Source organism: Trachurus trachurus (genome assembly GCF_905171665.1).
Source record: "Trachurus trachurus genome assembly, chromosome: 14".
Lineage (NCBI taxonomy): Eukaryota > Metazoa > Chordata > Actinopteri > Carangiformes > Carangidae > Trachurus > Trachurus trachurus.
In genome coordinates this window covers 30,650,512-30,672,859 of record NC_139903.1, presented here as the reverse complement: position 1 = coordinate 30,672,859, position 22,348 = coordinate 30,650,512, and the positions used below count along the sequence as shown (strand labels likewise).

The 22,348-nt window shown below is 46.1% G+C and overlaps 1 protein-coding gene across 3 annotated transcripts; it reads right to left on the bottom strand.

Annotated features, from left to right (window-relative positions):
* Positions 1-12: 12 nt before the first annotated feature.
* On the bottom strand, positions 13-22,008 carry LOC310997450 (Na(+)/citrate cotransporter-like). 3 transcript variants are annotated; one of them, XM_083987150.1, is made up of 13 exons: positions 21,842-22,008; positions 21,429-21,577; positions 19,495-19,623; positions 17,506-17,642; positions 17,194-17,411; positions 16,937-17,116; positions 14,856-15,039; positions 14,654-14,776; positions 14,368-14,580; positions 6,336-6,630; positions 5,646-5,807; positions 1,528-1,665; positions 13-1,446 (listed from the first exon to the last, which is right to left on the bottom strand). In XM_083987150.1, the coding sequence occupies exons 2-13, from the start codon at positions 21,540-21,542 to the stop codon at positions 1,318-1,320; spliced, it is 2,022 nt and encodes a 673-aa protein (XP_083843276.1). In that variant the 5' UTR covers positions 21,543-21,577; positions 21,842-22,008; the 3' UTR covers positions 13-1,317. The 3 variants fall into 3 exon arrangements, with proteins under 3 accessions (XP_083843276.1, XP_083843277.1, XP_083843275.1); XM_083987151.1 differs by lacking the exon at positions 21,842-22,008 and having other exon boundaries at positions 6,336-6,457; positions 6,533-6,630; positions 21,429-21,798; XM_083987149.1 differs by lacking the exon at positions 21,842-22,008 and having other exon boundaries at positions 21,429-21,801.
* Positions 22,009-22,348: the final 340 nt, after the last annotated feature.

The following is a 22,348-nucleotide window of genomic DNA, read 5'->3' as shown; positions in this document are numbered from 1 at the left end:
CACACATTTCTTCAAAGATCAACTTTAATAAAACTGTTAGCAACATGATGATACAAAACTATGACCTACAGTATGTACAGCACATGTTCACTCACTTACATAGAAACTTTGTTATTCAATAAAACTCAAAGGTTTAAATAGAAAACAATACAAAACAGAATCTACTCCGTTTACTAATCACAACAAATCATTTCAATACAAAAGGATGAAGAGTTGTTTGGTTTCCCAGCCGGAGTCACTGATCCGGAGTCAGTTTTACCAAGTAACAACAGTGAATAAAAACACCACTTAAGAAGAAAAGGATTAAAGAGGGTCCCACCTGTTTGAGGTTTAAACTAAAAGTTAATTCTATGACATTTTTCTCTGCTGAAGAGAATTATATTTTTATTTAATAACATTTTGATCATAATGCAGCCTCAATTTTCTGGTCTGGTTTTCATTTTGTCTCTTATTTTGGTCCGTTTTTATTTATTTTTTTGATTGATGAGAGGTTGCTCTTCGTTTAATGCTTCCTGCAAACGTTTCAAATTAAAAGCGACTGAATGAGAGGATTATGGCACTGGATTAATCAGTCAGTGAATGAATCTGTCAAACATTTGCCAATCTTTAGAAATATGAACTAATTAGCAGCCTTTGCTAACATGTTAGCCACAGCTACTTAATAAAGTCATAATATATGAAACAAAGACAAGTGAACAAATAAAATAATCAATTATTGCATATTGAAATTGAATAAATTAATGTTACAACAGAATTAAAATTTTAGAAATTGGAAAATGGAAAACAACAACAACAACAACAAAACTGTATGTTTTTCAGAGTTTTCAAATTAAAAGCTTTCTGGTGGTTCAAAGGACAGAATCCCTCCATTCCCTGGTAGAGCTTAAACACAAGAAACTCCTGTGAATTAAAGGCTGATTGGAATTAAAGTGACTCTTCTGGACAACGGTTTGACAAAGGGATAAAAAGAAACTGCAAAGTAGCAAGTGGAAATACTGGGTGATTAAAAATAGCCTCAGAATATGACATGAGTCACACTGAATCTACCTTGTGAGCTGGTAGAAGATGTAGCTCCACCCCCTCCACGTTTTTACCCAGTGGTCACTGATGTGTTTGTTTGGTGTTAATACTGGCTTTGAGTGAAGAATCCACACGTCTACCTGCAGTGAGAGGTTTGTAATAATAACCCTGAGTTTAAACTCCTGGGAAACAGGCTCTGGATCAGTGCCAAGGTCCCAACAAAGCCTGTGTTGGAGCAGACCCGGTCGTCACAGCTGCAAGTGAGAATCTAAGAAGCCTCCACAGCAGGGAGGCATCCTACACCGGCGTGGTGCCGTTGGCCCACGCAGGGAACGTGTCCAGAGAAAACATGACACGACCCCAACTGTTGATGGCCAAACTGATGCAGCCAATCCCGATGATGTTCATCACCACGCCTGTCTTAGCCTGGAGGAGGAGGAGGAGGAGGTTAGTCAGTCTTCATCAGCCAAAATCCTCTTTTTCTGTCCAAACACAAGCAGGACTCACCATGTCGGACACTTTGAGGAAACCGTAGGAGAAGACGATGGCGTTGGGGGGCGTGGCCACTGGCAGCATGAAGGCGAAGGAGGCGCTGAGGGTGCAGGGGATCATCACGTACAGCGGGTTCAAGCTCATCGACTGGGACTGGGACAAAAAAAACAAAACAATTCATGTTTGTAATGTCCACCTCAAAAATATCCAGTTTAACCCTGTGGTAACACGTTAGTGGCCACCAGGGGGCGGTGGCTCCAGACCTATGTTCACACACTGATGTCAACAGCTTACAACTACAAATAACTCAAAGTCTCTTGTTTGTGCTGATGTCTCTGTATGATCTACAACAGTAAAACACTACCACTTTTGTCCACAGGGGTCGCCAAAAACAACACAAAATGAAAGTTCTTTGTGGACGCTTTTAAAGACCCACTCCCGTGAAAATCGTGTTTTTTGAGCTTTTCACATGTTCCTGTGGCATTTATCTTGTGTTAGAGCACATATCAGCAGAAAAGGAAGTGCAAAATTGCATTTCTGAGTTTTTCTGCCTTCAAACTGCTGTGAACCAATGGCAGACTCAAACTGGCAGTTTCAGGGAGACTGGAGCTGACGTGTCACAGCTCCAGGGGAGGGCACTAGTGCTACAAGCTCCCGCCCCGCTCTGCATCTGGCTCAGAGGTGAAAGCCGTATAACAGGTATAGCTCACCTGGTAGAGCAGCTTGCACTGTGAGCAAGGACTATGTTCCAATCTGGGATCGAATCCCAGTGTGGAGTTTTACGCTAAACGCGCTGAATCTGTAATTGTACAATGTCCAGCTGTCAGCAAGCGGGGGGTGGGGTGTGAGGAGGTGGCTGGGCGGGTGCAGAGCAGCGCAGTCTCCGCCCACCCTCCAGAGGTGCATTGCTAATGTGCATGGCTAATGAGCTGGTTTTAACATGACCAAAAAGGGTCGCGGGAGTGGGACTTTAAAGAGGAACTAAACCCCTAAACCACTTTTTTCTGCTGAAAACAAATATATTTGGGTATAAGGTAGTGTTTTCGGTTGATTCTGGTCCAACTTTTGACATTTTAGTCAAAATATTTCAATTTGGTGTATTTTGTAGTAAAAATGTAGAGTGACTGCCCTCTATGGGTTGAAACACGGCTATTACAATCGAATTTTTCTATTGGCTGAGATGGAGGCAGATGATGTTTTGGAGGCAGCTTTCGTCACCGGCCACCAGCTCCCCAACCAATCAGCACCGGCTGCTGCCTGCCGCTAACGTTTGCTAGGCACTCTAGCTGCTCTGCTGCGGCTAACGGCTGCTAACAGCCGCCTGAATGGGAATCGTTAGTGCGGCCGTTAATGAGCTTAACGAGCCGGCGAATCAGCTGTAGATGCACTGTGTCACGGCTCTGGCGTCCTCTCCTAGACTGCGTTTACACGTGCCCGGCTATTTTCATAAATGGACATTTCCCCCTCTCCGTTCATAAAAAACACTGCGTGCACACCAGTCCGTTTTCAGAAAACGTTTTGTTTACACTAACCCGTGTATATATGCCGTCAAGAGCATGCCAAACCTGTAGGTGACAGTGTAGCGAGAAGCTCAAGCCCACATTAGCCAATCAGAATCCCGCACATGATCCCACATAGCAACCTGATAGCAACAACAACAACAACAATGTCACTTGCCCTCCTTGTGTGTAAAGTTTTAATATTTTTTCATGCGAGAAAGTAACTGTTTAGATGCCAAATATACGACCAGTTTATCCAGATGACGGCTGTTTAGAAGTTTGCTCCGATGTTTCTCGGAGAGGTGAAGCTTTTTTTTTTCCGGAGAGGTGAAGCTCCACCTGTGGAGCAACGACCGGGACATCACAGAGACAGTGTCCGCTCTGCAAAGCTGCTCTGTCGGCCAGCCTCTGTCGTCCTCCCATGGGACAAAACTATCGCTAATTAACTTACCCGCAGGTTTTTAGAGGTTTACCACCGGCTGGTTAAATTGTTTTCAGGAGATAAATGTTGGTCTCATTGATGAAATCTAACAATTGTGGCAGTAACATTAGTTTGTTTGAATGAAAAGTGAAGCGTCATGTGTGTGGACAGAAGAGCAGCCCAGCCTCGGGACTCTGTACAGAAATCACCCCATTTAACGTTACATCAATAAATAAATGTTTTACAATGAACACATCAGTCTGCATTAAATTTTATCATTATTATTATTTATTTATTTTTATTAAGTTATGTAATATGGTCAGAGTCTGACGTCGGTTACCCAAATCTCAGTTTTTCTCGGTTTACATGCAAACGTGAAAACAGAGTTTTCCAAAATCTCCACCCTGGCCGGAGTTTTTAAAAAGCACCGTTTTCAGGGGCGATTTCTCAGTTTGCGTGTAAACGGAGGGTGCAAACGATGGTTAATGTCTCCGTTTGGTTTTGGTTTTGATTTTTCCCGCTCAAAATGAACTCCTCCCACAGCGTTCGCCCGATCAAGTTCAAATTAGGTACACCACATCTCCAGACCTAGCTGAGCTTATCTTGTGCTCCGTGAGTCCGTAGGTCAAAGGGCGTGGCTGCCAGCGCTCAATTAACTTTGGCGTGCTCGCCATGTCCATACGAGTTGCTCTCACGCCCACATACTTCATCCAATCAACTTCAAACTTGCTGGACATGATGATGGCTCCGCCCTGAACGTCCCGATATATTAACTTCCCACGGAACTCATAGCGCCCCCGGTGGTAACAGGAAGTGTACTAAAATTTGGAAAATGTACATACTTCATTCCACTTCTAAAACATGCAGAACCAATTGGTGAAGTTACATTATGAACGCTGTGAAGCTACGAGTAATGGCGTCCGTGTGGCGACGCGGCGACCATTCCTCGCCATGACAATACGTTTGCCCTTTAGATGGCTTTATTGAACTCATATCAACATGAAAATTGGTACACAGGTCCAGGGTCACGACCTCAACGTCTCCATATGCTCATAGGCGATCTCACTCATTCGCCCCCTAGTGGAAACAGGAAGTGCCATGTTTTACATCAACATTGTCCGATTTCCACGAAACTTCACATGTGTGATGAGGGACTGACCCTGAACACACCTGCACGCATCCCATTACTGCCCCCTGGTGGATGAACCATCAACTGCTCATAACTCCCTCATGCTTTGTCCAATTCACTCCAAACTTCACATGAGTGATGAGGGGCGGCCCCTGAACACACCATACCACATGCGGTGACTGCCCCCTGGTGGATGAACGAAACATTGCATTTTTTGCCTCCTTCCAGGTTTTTTCTCCATTTCTGCTCCGCGCCACGGCCCCGGCGTGCCTCAGGCCCCGCGGTGGCATGGGCGAGCGAGGGCCCGCCATCGCCGCTTGCGGCTTTAATTATCATTATTCTTTTTTGAGAATTTTATCACTTTTTTTTGTAGAAAATCTTTAACTTTATTATTTTTTTTAACCACTTCTTCCTACAAATGTTTAAACGTTTTTTGAGAAATTGTACCACTTTTTTCCAGAAATGTCTCTATAATATTTCCAAAAATTCACACCATTGGCCCTAATTTGAATGCACAGTAACGTTATTCAGTTTCAGAAAAAAAAATTGTGTATTTCTGGTGTTTGCTTGAAAATTTTGTCCAATGGGGGTCCATGGTAGCCTGACAAGCCAGACTATATCATTAAAATGTCTAGTCTGGCAACGAGCGGTAGACCTCGGCTCAATCCAGGGGGCGGGATGAAGGCTGTCTTTCAAACTGCCTCTGCACCAATAGGGTAGCGCTACGACCAATCACAGCAAAGAGCAGGATGACGTTAGCCTGACAAGCCAATTAAAATGTATGTCGTCATGGCGTTAAGCCCGCCCAACGACTCTCTAAACAGATAGAGCGCTGTGATTGGTGAACACAAACGGTGTTCCAGACTCAAAAAGTTCCTATGGCTCGTTTCTAGACCCACCTACGGAGCAAATATATTTGCTGCCGCTAGGGTGCAGCTAGATTTCTAGGCTAGGTCCATGGTCTAATTTGTGTCAATTTAGGGTCCTTGATGTAAAAAAGGTTGAGAACCACTGCCCTACATGATGCTACATGCATGTATTGGTGTGAGTGTGTGTGAGTGTGAGAACACTTGTTGTATGTTACCATGGAGGCCAGGATGGGCAGGAAGAGTGTTGCTGTGGCAACGTTGCTAGCACACTCGGTGAAGGTGGCGACCAGCAGGCAAAGGACGACGGCGATGGCCCAGGGGGGGATGGAGTGGAGCGGTGTCATCTGATCGCCGAGCCAGCGGGACAGACCAGACTCCTGGACACACACACACACACACACAGGGTTCACACTCTCTTCTTCAAACCATTTTCCAGCACATTTTCAGTTGCTACAGTCTGACCAACATGTTATCACGTCACATATACACTAACACATCCCCCGTCCCATTCATGCTTTGAAGAAGTCTTCTTTTCTACAGTTGTACATTATTTTGTACATTTAACCAGTTTGTTTCTATGTTTATTCCTCTGATTTAAAGGGATAGTTCAACATTTTGGCAAATTGGCCCATTGCCATAATCCCTATAGTCATAGCAGTAGGTTTGTTACCTTTAATTGTTGGTGCAAGCTGTTTTTAGAACAGCGGAGCAGAGCCGTGAGCTGCTCAGAGCTACACTACGGAGGCTCATGGGATTTCTTGGTTTCCCTCATCAAACTCATGAGTTTACAAATAATGTATGTAATGTAATGTATTGCACTGATAAATAAAGGGAACGAACCCACACGCACCGACACACACACACACACACACGTCAGGTGTGGGGTCACATGGCCTCTGACCCACCTCGCTGCCCTTGGCCAGAGCGAAGCCTCCTCCCAGCAGCAGGACGATGTTCCACGGCATCTTCTTCTGAGTCACCTGCCAGGTGAGTAAGGGAGGGGCGGGGCCACGCGGCGCCTGAGACTCTGAGTGATGAAAAGTAAATAAATAAATAAATAAATAAACAAATACCTGTGTGTGTGTGCGTTTGTGTGTGTTACCTGAGCTTCTCCAGCAGCAGAGGTATCTCGGCGGCTCAGAGGGAAGAACGAACAACAGAACGGCAACAAAGAGAGAGACGGTCGCATCAGTGACAAACCTGCAGAAGAGAGAGAGAGAGAGAGAGAGAGACCAAATGGAGTTTTATTTTCTGGATCTTCCACAGGCTGGATGAGGTTGGTTTAATTTAATTATTTTTTTAATTTTAAAATAAAGTTTTTGAAACTATGAGCCACATATTTCATACAATTATTGCAGCTCAAAGTGATTCACAATAAAAGAAGGAACATTAAAAGAACATAAGAACATTTAAAAAAAGAGGAAGCATTTAACTTATACAACGGCTGCTTTTTAAGATGGATCGACCAGAATTGAGGCGGAGGGGCCCCCTCTCTGACCCTGCTCCTGGTCCAGACGTCAGACTTAGTGGATCAGAATCAGAACCAGAAACTTTGTGGATCAGTGGGGGGACATGAGGCAAATTTACAGTGGAGAAAATATGAAGTGGTTAAAAACACGTCAAACAAAGATTTCCTTGGACTATACATAGGACAAAAATAGGATATGTATCGAGTTTAGAGATTGTAATAAAGATTTAAAAAAAACTGTCAGTTCTGAGTATTGCCGGGGACGCTGCCACTTCCTGTTCCTCGGCCGTCAAGAGATTTCACCACAGGCTGTTGGTGTTTGCTTTCATGCAGAAAAGCAGCGAGTCCAGAGAGATTTCACCATCCAGAAACTGTTTGTCTGACCTCGGATAACTTCAAAAAAAAAACCCCGCTCAGCTCAGGAAGGAGCTTCCAAAATTAAACACTTCATCGTAACTATACACTATTATCAAACATTAGCTATCATTATGTAATACTTCATAACTGATAAAGCATTCTTCTTAAACTTATACTAACTCCTCTGTAATTTATAAATAGTTAATAATGTTAAGCTGTCAAACGATAGTAAAACATCCATAAGACACTCACCTACCATTAGTATAAATCATTGAATGTATAGGTGCAGCATACATGTTGTTACACATTTATAACTGTGTTTATAAATTACAAACTAATTATTATGAATTTAGGAAGACCTGATGATTAACTAATGTGTAATAGTTATTATCAAGTGTTAAACATTTCCCCAAAGTGGATTCAATGTGGTCTAATCAAGAGTTAAAGAGACTTTACTGTCATATGGATCATATTAAGTTCATTAAAGTCTCCTTCTCTGGATCAACATTAAATAATCCACATTACATCTGGTTCTATTCAACTGGCAGAATTTCAATACAATCAGAATAAATAATAAGTCCTGTGATTCTTGTCTTTGAGCTCAGTGTTTGGATTCTAGGGGTGTGCCAAAAAAATCGATTCGCATAAGAATCACAATTCTCATTTAATACGATTCAGAATCGATATAAAATGTCCCAAAATCGATTTTAAAGAATAAAAAAAGGAAACAAATCTGCTGGCTGTCAGCCTCCATTTCCTTAGAATTTAAAAGGCAGCATGTTTAACTGCACTATTTTTTTTAAATAAAGAGGCACTTTTTTGTTACTTATGCAATATGTGATATTGCTTTTATGCAACAGTTTCAACAATTCCATCTAAGCATGGATAAATATTTAAAACTCAATAAATGTGAAAAAGACACTTGAGTCATTCTGTCTTGCAAAGCAGACTGGAGTAGATCATGAGGATCCTTTGCACACGACAGACTGAAGCAGAAATCATTAGGAATCAAATCGTTTTGAATCGAATCGTAGCCCCAAAAATCTGAATCGAATCGAATCGAATCGTGAGATAGTAAAAGATTCCCACCCCTATTGGTTTCCTGTGTGGTCATTCCATACATTAATGTTATCAACGCTGAGTCGACAGACACACACAGACACAGTTGTTCGGGTTCAGGACATCAGAGTCTCGCCTTCGACCTGTGTCATCATGAGACATGTTGAAATCCTTCATTTGCACAAAGTACAGGTGCGAGGTGAACGACCCCCGATCCAGATCCTTCAGATCCAGGTCAGGAGACCCCCCCCCCCCCCCCCCCCCCACCCCTCTTCTCCTGTAATGCTGAAGTTGCTTTCTGCTTCTCTTTGTGACTTGTGCTCAAGAGCGTACGTCTGCTTGTCATGTGACCCAGCTCAGAGTTTGTGAATGAGTGTGTGTGGACAGGAAAGCAGGTGAGAGGTCGGGGGGACAGGTTGTCTACTTATGTGTATTTACAGACTGAAATAAAACAAAACAGATGGCGTCACTTTGACGACATGTCCCTTTTTCCTGTTGTCACAACACATGCTCCGTCTGAGTGGAGCAGAAGAGCTCAGGTGGCTGGATCAGCAGCTGGATCAGCAGCTGGATCAGCACAGGATGGACGTGGTTCTGACTAGAGATGGTGTCGATCGATCGGCAACTGATCGGATCGGGCCGATATGATAAAAAAAACGATCGATCGGGAAATCCAATCAAAGGTTAAAATCACCGATCCGATCGCATTATCCACCTTTTTCCGAACGTCAAAAACGTAAGCCGGTTTTGACCATAGATGACGTTCAGAAACTTGTGGATACATACAGCAGGGTTTCCCTGCCGCATCCACGCAGGCAGACAGTAAAATAAGGCTGCCTGTATCACAATTGCATGTGTATAATCATATAAAGCATGCAGGAGAGGGAGCGAGCGTCTCTCTCCCTCTCTCTGCGTGTGTGTGACAGGCAGCATAGACAGCTGCATCACCATGAAGCCCAATAGCGGCATTTGCTGGGATTAAAGTTCTCCGTCGCAACAACGGATTTCGACCTGTGTGTGTGAGACACCGCAACGCGAAGTGCCGCGATCCTCTGCAGCCGGCCCGCACCGTGCAGCAATCGTTTCGGCGTCTGGTCTATTTTGTGCGTGAGTGAGAGAGAACCCGGTCGCTCTCGACACCGGACCACGGACCGAATCCCGCAGCTGGATTCCAAAATTATCAAACAAAATGCTCCTTACATTGTCAAAACAGGCTTGTTACTTGTTTCAACCTTATTGACATATAGATGCGCAAATAAGCGATAGAAAACAATCTTTTTTCCCTTAGGTGTGTGACTCAGTGTCACTCCCAGTACGATGCTGTACTTATGGCGCATTTCCACTAGCACGGTTCGGCTCGGTACGGCACGGCTCGGCGCGCTATTGCGTGTTTCCACTAGCACGCAGTACCTGCAACCGGGTACATTTTTGGTATCACCTCAGCCCTGGTTCCAAGCGAGCCGAAGCGTTACTAAAACGTGACGTCAGCCGACTGCCTTCCACTGATTGGCCGATGAGTGTCGTCACTGGAAGCGACGACCGACAACAGAAATGTTCCTGCTGAAGCCTAACCAGAGAATTTCTAATATTGAGACTGGCTCTGTTATTACGTGACTTTATTAAGTTTTAATATTTTTTCATGCGAGAAAGTAACTGTTTAGATCCCCATGTGCGGTTAGTTTATCCAAACGACGGCTGTTTAGAAGTTTGCCCCGATGTTTTTCGAGTGTGAAGCTCCAGGTCCGAGCAGCGACCGCGACATCACAGAGGCAGCAGCCCGGCTCCTGACGTGCTCCGCCGGCCAGCCTACCACCGTCACCCCGAGGAGAACAGACCGCTAATTAACTTCCCCGATGGCTTTTAGAGGTTTACCACCGGCTGGTTAAACTCTTAAATGTTGGTCTCATTGATGAAATCTAACAATTGTGGCTGTAGCAGAAGTTTGTTTGTGGTTAGACAGAAGAGCAGCACTGCCTTGGGGTCTGTACGCACAGAAAACACCACATTTACATCAATAAATAAATGTTTTACAATGAACCAGGCCGATCTCAGAGCTGGCAAGACTCTCCAGTAAGGCATATTGAACGGTTAAATGCCGTTAACGGGACGAGAGCAGTCAAAACGGCGGTTTAAAGCTAGCTACAGCGAGGGTAGGTTCACTTCCTGTTTTCAAAGTAAAAGCACCAATTCTATCGTAATGGCTTTCCTTATGATAAAAGGCAACGGGTATTTTATTTTGTGAAAATAACCGGAAGTGCGTTGCTCACTACGGCTAGCTTTAGTAACGCCGACTTCGTTGAAACAAAATTGTAAACAGCTGGTATTTTGTCAGATTTTCAACACGTTGGGGATCTAAACGACTACTTTCTCACCTGAAAATGTTTCAAATGTTGCTAAAGTTATATATTTACAGAATTTAGAGCGTTGCTCGGCGACGTGTAAATGACGTCACGGCGGTACTAGTGATACTCAGTTGTAATGGAAACACAACCGAGCCGAGCCGTGCCGTGCCGAGCCGTACCGAACCGAGCCGTGCTAGTGGAAATGCGCCATTAGTGTCTGCTCATCAAAATCCTCTACTGAAGGAAAGTCCAACAATGTGCAGACAGAGCAGGAATATGAAGACTCCTGACTGAAAAAAACGTTATGGGTAGCAGGGCCGGTCCTAGAGTCTGGGGGGCCCAGAGCAAAGAAGCCCCCTTTTACATTTAAGTTCATTTCAGAGCCTGTCCTTTCTTACTACTTGAGTAAAGGAGTTGAATCAGTACTTCTACTTTTACCAGAGTATTTTTGCATGAGTGGATGAATTAATGGGTTAAAGAGTAAAAAAAATATAAATATTAATAATATCGTCCCATGTGATCGATCGGTTCTGATCGGTAATCGGATCGGTGAGGCTTTAGGTGATCGGTGATCGGTATCAGTCCCAAAAAACCTGATCGGACCATCTCTAGTTCTGACAGAAGCAGGAGTCTGTGTGGAGTCTGACAGCGCTCGTGGAACAGCAGCAGCTCAGCCTCTGTGACCTGCAGCCTGATAAATGGTCCATCTGATCTGAGTTCAGTCCAGCTGACGTGACAGGACAGCGGTGTTTGTACCCAGGACACGTTTTCCTCTGTTTGCTCTTCGCCTCTGATTCCTGTTGCTTCACCAGGTTTTTGTCCCGAGGCGACGTCCCAGCCTCACTTCAGAGTTCATTCAGCTTTTTCCACCGTACATTAATGCGCATACACGCGCACAGGGCTGGGGAGTAATGGATTACAAATAACGGTATTTAAAATACAAAATAAGAGTAACCGTATTCCATTACAGTTCCAGTTTAAATTGGTGTATTCTGAATACAGATACCAGGGCTCCAGTCTCCCCCGAAATTTTGTCTACTTGGGCATGTCAAACCAGTAAAATTTGCTGTTTTTTTTAATACACTGGTGAAATGTGGAAGGGGCGAGTCAAAGAATCTGGAATCTGTCATTACATGTGTCAGGCCAATGTGTGTGAGGAATATGAATGAAAAGGAAATGTGAATATTTGTTTTGCACAGTGTGCGCCCTTACATTTTTTGCTTGTGCTCCTATAATTTGAAGTTAGGGGGCCACTGTGGTCCGAGTAAAAAAATGTTAGTCTGGAGCCCTGGACACTTTCTTTAAAAAACGGATTACTTGTAGGTATTACTTTAGCCTACTGCACTACACACAGTTGGCACTGTGGCGAAGTTATAACCATTAAAGGAAAAGTTCACCAAAAAAATGAAATTCAGTCATTAGTGACTCATGCTGATGAATACTCCAGAGTAGTTTTTTATTCCTCAAAGTGCATCTGGAGACTCGGGAGGGCAGTTCGTAGTCCAACAAAAACTTTATATGAGAGTAATAGGGCCTGACACAAAAACGTCCATACAATTTTAAAGGTATTCAGAAAAGAAAATTTAATTTGAGCCCACTGTGGGTCCAAATATTAGTGTAATAACTCATCTATCAGACGATGTAGCCCAAACTTTGTGCAAAATTCTATCCAGTAAAACCGGGATGAAAGTGTGGTAGTTTTTTTTTCCATCCATCCATCCATTGTCTACCGCTTCATCCGGAGTCGGGTCGCGGGGGCAGCAGTCGGAGCAGGGATCCCCAGACTTCCCTCTCCCCGGACACTTCCTCCAGCTCTTCCGGGGGGACCCCAAGGCGTTCCCAGGCCAGCCGAGTGACGTAGTCACTCCAGCGTGTCCTGGGTCTTCCTTGGGGCCTCCTCCCGGTGGGACATGCCCGGAACACCTCCCGAGGGAGGCGTCCGGGGGGCATCCGATACAGATGCCTGAGCCACCTCAGCTGGCTCCTCTTGATGTGGAGGAGCAGCGGCTCTACTCCGAGCTCCTCCTGGGTGACAGAGCTCCTCACCCTATCTCTAAGGGAGTGCCCCGCCACCCTGCGGAGCAAACTCATTTCGGTCGCTTGTATCCGGGATCCCGTTCTTTCGGTCATGACCCAGAGTTCATGACCATAGGTGAGGGTGGGAACGTAGATCGACCGGTAAATCGAGAGCTTTGCCTTTCGGCTCAGCTCCTTCTTCACCACAACGGGCCGATACAACGGCCGTATTACTGCAGCCGCTGCACCGATCCGCCTGTCAATCTCGCGCTCCATTCTCCCCTCACTCGTGAACAGGACCCCAAGATACTTAAACTCCTCCACCTGAGGCAAGAACTCTCCCCCGACCTGGAGGGTGCAAGCCACCTTTTTCCGGTCGAGAACCATGGCCTCGGACTTAGAGGTGCTGATTCTCATCCCAGCTGCTTCACACTCGGCTGCAAACCGCCCCAGTGTATGCTGAAGGTCCTGGCTCGAAGGAGCCAACAAGACCACATCATCCGCAAAAAGCAGAGGTGAAATCAAGTGGCTCCCGAACCGTACCCCCTGCGCCTAGAAATTCTGTCCATAAAATTAATGAACAGAACCGGTGACAAAGGGCAGCCCCTCCGGAGTCCAACACGCACCGGGAACAGGTCTGACTTATTGCCGGCAATGCGAACCAAGCTCCTGCTCTGGTCGTACAGGGACCGTACAGCCCTCAGCAGAGGGCCTCAGACCCCATACTCCCGGAGCACCTCCCACAGGATGCCACGTGGGACACGGTCGAAAGCCTTCTCCAAGTCCACAAAACACATGTGGACTGGTTGGGCAAACTCCCATGCACCCTAGAGCTGGTCCAGCGTTCCCACGGCCAGGACGAAAACCACATTGTTCCTCCTGAATCCGAGGTTCGACTATCGACCGAATTGTCCTCTCCAGCACCCTGGAATAGACTTTCCCCGGGAGGCTGAGGAGTGTGATCCCCCGATAGTTGGAACACACCCTCCGGTCCCCATTTTTGAAGAGAGGCACCACCACCCCGGTCTGCCAGTCCAGAGGCACTGTCCCCAACTGTCACGCGATGCTGCAGAGGCGTGTCAGCCACGACAGCCCCACAACATCCAGAGACTTGAGGTACTCAGGGCGGATTTCATCCACCCCCGGTGCCTTGCCACTGAGGAGCTTCCGGACTACCTCAGTGACTTCAGCTTGGGTGAAGAATGAATCAACCTCTGAGTCCTCAGCCTCTGCTTCCTCGACGGAAGGCGTGTCAGTGGGATTGAGGAGATCCTCGAAGTATTCCTTCCACCGCCCGACGATATCCCCAGTCGAGGTCAACAGCTCCCCTCCTCCACTGTAAACAGTGTTGGCGGAGCACTGCTTCCCCCTCCTGAGGCGTCGGAGGGTTTGCCAGAATTTCCTCGAGGCCGACCGGTAGTCCTCCTCCTCATCCAGTTTTTTTCCTGCATTGGATAATGCAGGCACACGAATCATGCGTCACGTTGCTCACGATTCATCTGCCACTGATAATGGATCTGTCAATCAAACGTCTGAGACACACACACACACTGAGCTCGGTCTCACCCCAAACATTGAGTATCCCACCTGCTCGATAACGACCAATCAAATTAGTTTTCCTTACTCGGGTAAACCCGTGCGGCAACTCGTGGAAACCACATAACACAAGAACTGGACCACAGGGACTGGACTCACTCTGCCTTGGCGTTGAAGACGTGTGTGGCCCAGCCGTCCATGAAGCGGGGGTCTCTGGTGAACCACAGCACCACCATGAGGCTGAAGAGCGCCAGGACACTGAACTCCCCGTAGCTCATGGGGCCCAGGCGGCGGTGCTCCTCCCGGATCACCTCGTACGCCGCTCGCTCCTTCTCCGACTGGACCGCCCCGCAGCCCCACGACCTCCGCAGGCTGCAACACAACAGGCCGTCAGCGCCTCCACCTCCACCCCTCGCAGACAGGAAGTGGTTTTGTTGCGACTTACTTGCAGCCGATGTAGAGGAACTGCAGCCAGAACCAGGCGAAGGTCAGCATCAGCACCATGGTGGGGAAGGCAAAGGCGAACCAGGACGCAAAGTTGATCACGTCCCCGTTGTCAGGGAAGAGTCTGGGAGAGAAGTGTCATTTCACAGTAAGACATCCGGCTTTCACCAAGCACAGACAGCGGAGGTCGTGTGAGAACTTACTGGCTCATTTGTCCGATCAGGACCAGGTTTGGCCCAGTTCCGGTCAGAGTGGCGATGCCTCCGATGCTGGCGGCGTAGCACACACACAGCAGAAGGCCTTTACTCAGCCTCGTCCTCTCCTCATCCTCATCGCTCAGCTCCTCCAGCTCCATCTGACAGGAGACGTCCACCACAGACAGGACCACTGCAGCACAGACATGACTGTTACACAGGCTCCTTCTCCACAGCCCGAGGACTTGTGATGTCATCAGTTTGGTCCTCAGAATATTTAAACTTCATTCATGAAATACTAAGTTTTCCTTCAAAAGCGGACCCACTCTACTGACGTCCTCTGAAGGACCACCCACTCTACTGACGTCAACTAAAGGACCACCCACTCTACTGACGTCAACTAAAGGACCACCCACTCTACTGACGTCAACTAAAGGACCGCCCACTCTACCGATGTCCTGTGAAGGACCACCCACTCTACTGACGTCAACTAAAGGACCGCCCACTCTACCGATGTCCTGTGAAGGACCGCCCACTCTACTGACGTCAACTAAAGGACCGCCCACTCTACCGATGTCCTGTGAAGGACCGCCCACTCTACTGACGTCAACTAAAGGACCGCCCACTCTACCGATGTCCTGTGAAGGACCGCCCACTCTACTGACGTCAACTAAAGGACCGCCCACTCTACCGATGTCCTCTGAAGGACCACCCACTCTACTGACGTCAACTAAAGGACCGCCCACTCTACCGATGTCCTGTGAAGGACCGCCCACTCTACTGACGTCAACTAAAGGACCGCCCACTCTACCGATGTCCTCTGAAGGACCACCCACTCTACTGACGTCAACTAAAGGACCGCCCACTCTACCGATGTCCTGTGAAGGACCGCCCACTCTACTGACGTCAACTAAAGCAGCCTTTCTCAAAGTGGGTGCCACGGCACACCGGGGTGCCGTCTGACTGCGTCAGGGGTGCCATGAAAAAAATACCTCTTCTGACATTTCATAGAATACATTCTTTTTACATATATATGCAAAGGGGCCGTGTCCACCGGACGCCCTTTTAGCGCTCTGGGCGTCTACTTTCCATTCAGATCCTATGGAGCTCAGCGCTCACACCGCTCAGCGCCCTCGGCAGAAAAAAAGCTCTCTGCGCTTCCTTTTTTTGTCGCGGCGCTCAGAGCGCTCAGAGCGCTCAGAGTTGAAATATGTTCAACTTCTGGAACAGTGCCGCGCTTGTCAAGCGGCTCGGATGTGAGACGGCTCGTTTTGTAACCTGGTAACGGCAGCGTTCTGAGAGAGAGAGAGAGAGAGAGAGAGAGAGAGAGAGAGAGACCGTTCCAAAAGCGCGTTTGGTGGACACGGCCGTTGGTCACGGGCGCTCAGAGCAGTAGGGGCCATGAAAAAAATGCATCGTACCAGGCACAAGTCTCACATTGCTGGTGAGTCACACCCCCTCCTCTCTCCAGTGGATCTGTGTCAGACTCCGGTGCGTTTGATGTAGCCTATAAAAACACACTGCAGTGACACGGTGGAAATTCTCTGATTGTTCGCAACGGAGTCAGAACGGAGCGGAGACCGCCGGTGGATATTCATTTGAGCGCGTGCCTGCGCGTTGCACGCATGTAGACCTTTCTCTCTTCCTCTCACATTGCGGATTATTGTGTGCGTGTGTGTGTGTGTGCATATGTAGGCTACAGAATCACCTATGCACCCTGCATTTACAGTTTGTATTATGCTCTGTTAAATAATACTGTCCCGTCTAAATAAACAGGACATTTACATATAAGCTATGCAGTGTCATTTTGAATTATATTTTACACAGGGGTGCCATGAGATTTTATGCACTTTTGAAAGGTGCCGTGACTGAAAAAAGTGACGTCTACTGACGTCATGAAACGTCATCTGAAGGACCGCCCACTTTCCTGCACTGCACATAAATAGTAAAACTTTATTTCACTGTAGGAGCTGCACATTAACTTGCTCCTCCATAGTCAGGTGTGAGGAGGACACTGGTTCCTCATTGTTGTCCTCTGTCATCAGTGTTTGACTGAAATCTCCTAAATGAAACTTGGACTGTGGACTCACCAGGTTCAGTGCTGGTCAGGTCTGAGGGAGGTTTGTCCTGTGGTGTTGGTTTAACACCATCCCCCCCAGCCAGAGGGACGGATGGATGCTGGTCTATCTGTCCCTCTGTCTGCTCAGGAGACAGGGGGTTGTCCTGCAGGCTGCTGGTCTTCTCTGAGCTGTCTTGTGACCCGTTCAGACCTGAAATTAACCAGGTGAAATACTCATGAAGTTCCGAGTCAGACAAACCTCTCAGATGACTCCACCTGTTGTCATACCTTTCTCGGGGACGCTCGGAGCAGCGCTTTGCAGGACGGCCTTCTCCTGGTGCAGAACCACAGTACTGCTCTGGCTCTTGGAGGAGGGCTCAGGGTCCACTTTGCTGTGGAGCTGGTCCAGGACAGCCTGGACGATGGGCACCATCATGGCGGTGGTGGCCGTGTTGCTGATCCACATGGACAGGAAGGCCGTCACTCCCATGAAGCCCAGCATCAACCTGGGGACAACAGGAAGAGGAGACACTCTTCAGTCTGTGGTACAGTAACAACGTGGTTTTGTGCTTTTATTCTGAAAGGTTAAGCTGAGCTCACAGGGCGGGCCGGACCCCGACCTGCAGCAGAACTCGGAGGGCGATCCGCTTGTGCAGGTTCCAGTGCTCAATGGCCACGGCCACCATCAGCCCCCCCACAAACAGCATGTTGGTGTCCTTCAGGTACTGCATACACACCTGCACAACAACAACAACACACACACATGGTTTAAAGGCCTCATGCTGTGCACTTTTCTCTGGGTTTATTTACCTGCTGATATCCCTAACAAGATGTATCATTGGTTTTGAGTACCTGTGATCTGCTTAATATGGTTTCTACTGCCCCTTTCTGTTGCCTCTTTCTGGAGCTCTAGGGGCACAGGTCATTTGGCCAATCAGAAGAGAGAATGAGAACCTCGCCTCTGATTGGCTGACTGTTTTTGAGTGGCGTGTGGTCGGGCCAATCACAGGCAAGTAACTAAAACCTAAGCTGCATTCATAAAAATAAAAAATAAAAAAAACTGGTCACGGTGGGCGGAGTTACCTTGTGTGTGACATCACACAAAGGAGGAAGTGCTATCTGCTCGTCTTAAAGAGACAGTTCCTACAAATGGGCGGTGTGCGTTTCTCCGTTTATGACCAGTTTGATGCATGGGGCAGTATATACGTGGCCCAGAGACCTCCCCAAGCACGAAAAAATAACCACAATCACATTTTTCATGCCATGGGGCCTTTAAAGAACCTCTTCTTCAAAGAGGTTGTCTAAAGAGACATGTTTAGTCATTCAGTGGTTTCAGTCCCTTCAGAATACAACTTTGTTTTTTATATTCATAGTATCTGTTTATCTGTTCTTTACATATCTTTGTCTGTACTACTGAATTATTCTAAGTCACAGTCAGTGATCAGTTTATCACACTGTAAAATGTAATTTTGATCCTTACTTAGAATAAAGAGTGATATTAACTGGTGTCTGCTTAATTTCTTCTCCTAGCTTACACTTAGTTAATACAACTTTCTGGTGAGGAAAGTAATTCAAGTCATCAGGCTAAAGTACCCTTTACTGAAAATGAGTGAGGATTAACCATCCTCAAAGAAAGGTGGTGGTTATGTGCCTTTAAAGCTGGTTACCATCATAGATCTATGGCTGCAAAAAAACAGAAAAAAGAAGAAGGAGAAGGAGAATAAGAAGAACCATCCACGAGTGCACTCTCTACATGAGATGGTGCAATATGGGATATGGTGCAAAATTGGATACTCTTAATTATTCTTAATTCTCTGAGTATGTGTGTGAATGTGAGTATTGTTTCTGGAGGCTGCACAAGTACATTTTGTTGTACTGCACAATGACAATAAAGTATTTGAAGAATTTGAATTTAAACTAAATTTAACTGGCTGACATGGGTTTTCTAATCACAGTTTTTTCAGCTTAAACAACTCAGAATCAGATCTTATGGTGCGTTCCAGTTGTACTCGGAAGTCAGGATTTCCAAGCTCCAAGTCGGAACTTTCAACTGGAACAGCCCCCGAGGTCGGATTTCCGACTCGGAAAGTCGGACGATCCACATAACCTCCGAGTTGAAATTTAAACATGGCTGCCCCGGTTGTAAACAGTCGTAGAAGCTCCTGTAATAATCCTTTTATTAACACTTTTTAACACATTTGCCGTCACAATATGTCAGCCGTATACATAGTACTGTTAGATGCAATGCTGTCACAGTGTAATTTACATTTTTCATGTTTATATGTGAACTACAAAGCAAACCGTGCTAACAACGGCTAACCGTTAGCCTGGTAGTTTCAGCTGGGGTTTTTGGCCGTTGGCTGCTTTTTTCCGACTTTGTAACTGTAACGCTGATAACTCGGGTGTGACGTAATTCCCAGCTCCGACCTCCGACTTCCAAGGTATATGGAATGCAGCATTACTTTACTTATGTTAAGTAAAGCCAACCATTTACAATTTTTCAGTGCAGAGACATCTGTGTGGAGCAGAACAGAATAGAACTGAATAGATAGAACAAAAGTGTGTGTGTGTGTGTGTGTGTGTGTTTACGTCTTTAGACTCCATGATGCCGAGGATGGGGAACAGGATGGTCGGCAGCAGAGCCGTCACCGCCAGCGGCAGCACTTCAGTGCACCAGTACACCGCCATGAGGGCGATGACGTAGGCGCAGGCTGCCTCCTGTGTCACACACACACACACACACACAGGTTTAAGTTGAGCCCGTATTTTCTCCTTACGTAACACTGATCTATATGTAACAATATAAAGAGTGAAAACAGAAGGTATTTGCAGAGGAACAGGAGACGTGTTGACTCAGACTCACACTGAGAGACACCACAGAGCTTCACACAGACTTTACTACCTGACCACTATATCATGTCTATTCTTTCACATCTCTTTTACTTATTTTTCTTTATTTCAGATTCTGTTTCTGCTCTTATTCTATTTCTTCAGACATTTTCCCACTTTAGAAAATCAATATCAATCATGTCTTTATCATCAATATTGTTCCTATCATCATTACTTCTAGAATTTATCAAATCACTGTTTCCACTAGCACTGGGGTTATAAGAATAAACAACTTACAGTATAACATACAGTACAATACAGTTTCTCTTTTTTTCTTTCTAACCTCAGCCTGTAAACAGAGATGATGAAAGTGAACTGATGACTTCACTCTTCTAAAAAACACAGAATTTCATTTTATTATTGATGAGAACATTTTCAGACCTTTTCCTATAAAAGCAGACAATCATCACTTTACATTAAAGGGATAGTAGCAAATTTCCAGTAAATTTCCATGGGAGGAAGGAAATATTCCAAATTGGAAACCTTCCATGGGAATTATGGGAATTTACGGGAAGTAACTGGAAATTGGGGGTAATTTAAACAAACTGTATCATATCCAAACATAATGTAAATATGTTGTTTTGTCATAAGCAGACATCCATGCAAATTAATACAATTAAAAAACATGACATTTCAACAGATTTATTTGTGAGTAGAACTTTATCAAGTTTTCATTCTTGTATGAACAATCAATTCTTTTACTGAACAACAAAAACATGAATGTTGAGTAAAATATTACCCATTACCCCCCCCCCCCACTGTGTGCATGTGATTGAGGAATAGCATAGATATTCAAGTGTACTTGCATTGAATCTGGTTGTTTTAGCCAAGATTATGCTACAATATAGTTTCCCCAACTATATTTAAGTTCCCTGTTAAGGGCCAACCTTTAAGTTTGTAAATTCCGGATTTATTCCCATTTATTCCCGTTAATTCCCATGGAAAGTTTCCAACTTTGAAAATTCCTGGAATTTTGCAACCCTATAATAAGTTCTGAGACGTTTCTCATTGTTTCCACTGTCAGGGCAGGTGTCTGAGGTCAGAGGTCGGGTACAGGTCACCTCGTCTACCACAGTCTGTTGTGTTTTCAGTCACACGTGAAGCTGCATGAGACTGGTGGACAATGAGCTGAAATGAGCCGTTTAGGAATTCACACACACACACACACACGCACACACACGCACACACACACACACACACACACACACACACACACACACACACACACACACACACACACACACACACACACACACACACACACACACACACACACACACACACACACACACACACACACACAAACACACAGTGCAGGATTCTGGGAACATGACTGGAGCCTTTTAGGAAACAGATCTCTGCATCAGAATAGTGTGTGAAATTATAAAACCACACATGTCAACAACAAATGTCTAACACACACACACACATACATGTAAGCGGTAGATCAAGATCAGCTGTTTATACTAAATTAACTTCAACAGTCAATCTTCAAACTGCCTCAACTCAGTTTGTCAATGACTGACAGCAGACTGTGGCCTGCTCTGCTGACAGCTACAGAGAACAACAGAGGAGACCAGGTCGGTCAGTCTGGTGACAGGTGAACTGGTCTGAGATCAGTGGACTGGTCTCACCGTGGTGCTGAAGGCCAGCGGCAGCAGGAGGAAGGGGCTGCAGACCAGGACCAGGACTCCCTTCAGCCTCCAGACCTGCCGCAACATCCTCACCCGCAGAGGAAGAACCGACATGACCGAGCCGAGGATGACGATGGTGGACGGCGACGCTGATGAAGAAGAAGAAGACGACGATGAAGATGATGATGAAGATCGGAGAACGGCTGTGTCGATGAGACTTCTCTCTCTCTCACACTCCGGTCTGCTCTCGCTCTCGCTCTCTCTCACACACACTTGTGAAGCGTTTCACAGTCGAGACTACATATTAACCTTACACACGCATGCACGCTCACACACACACACACACACACACACACACACACACACACACACACACACACACACGTCCCTGCAGACTTTATCTAAACCCTCACCAGAGCAAACAGAGAAGAGGAAATCAGATCAGTTTACGTCAGTTCTGCTGCTCTTTCACCCCCCCCCCCCCCCCCCCCCCGTCACAACTCAGTTTAAAGTCTGTTTCTGATCTTCTTCTTTTTTTTTATGAACAGGTCGTTGCTTCTCTTCCATCTTCTTTTATCAGTGTGAATCAGGGTTGCCAGATGTGCGATAATTTAACCCTTTGTACGATCAATAATTCTAACGTGCGATCATTTCAACCTTCCTGTGCAGTTTGCCGTAGCACCGTATTCAGTACGTCAACATAAACACACGCTTAGCTTATTAATTGACCTCTGGCTAAGCCCCGCCCCCTCCACTCACTCGGACAAACAGTCAACATTGGGTGACAGTTGCTATGGCAGCTGTCACAGTAGGAGACATTTCACAAGAGGCAACTGATGGTTTCAAATATATATAATATATTAAATATCATCTGGAAGTCACCAAAACTTCACTTAGCTTTACTGCTATGGCTGTCGGTT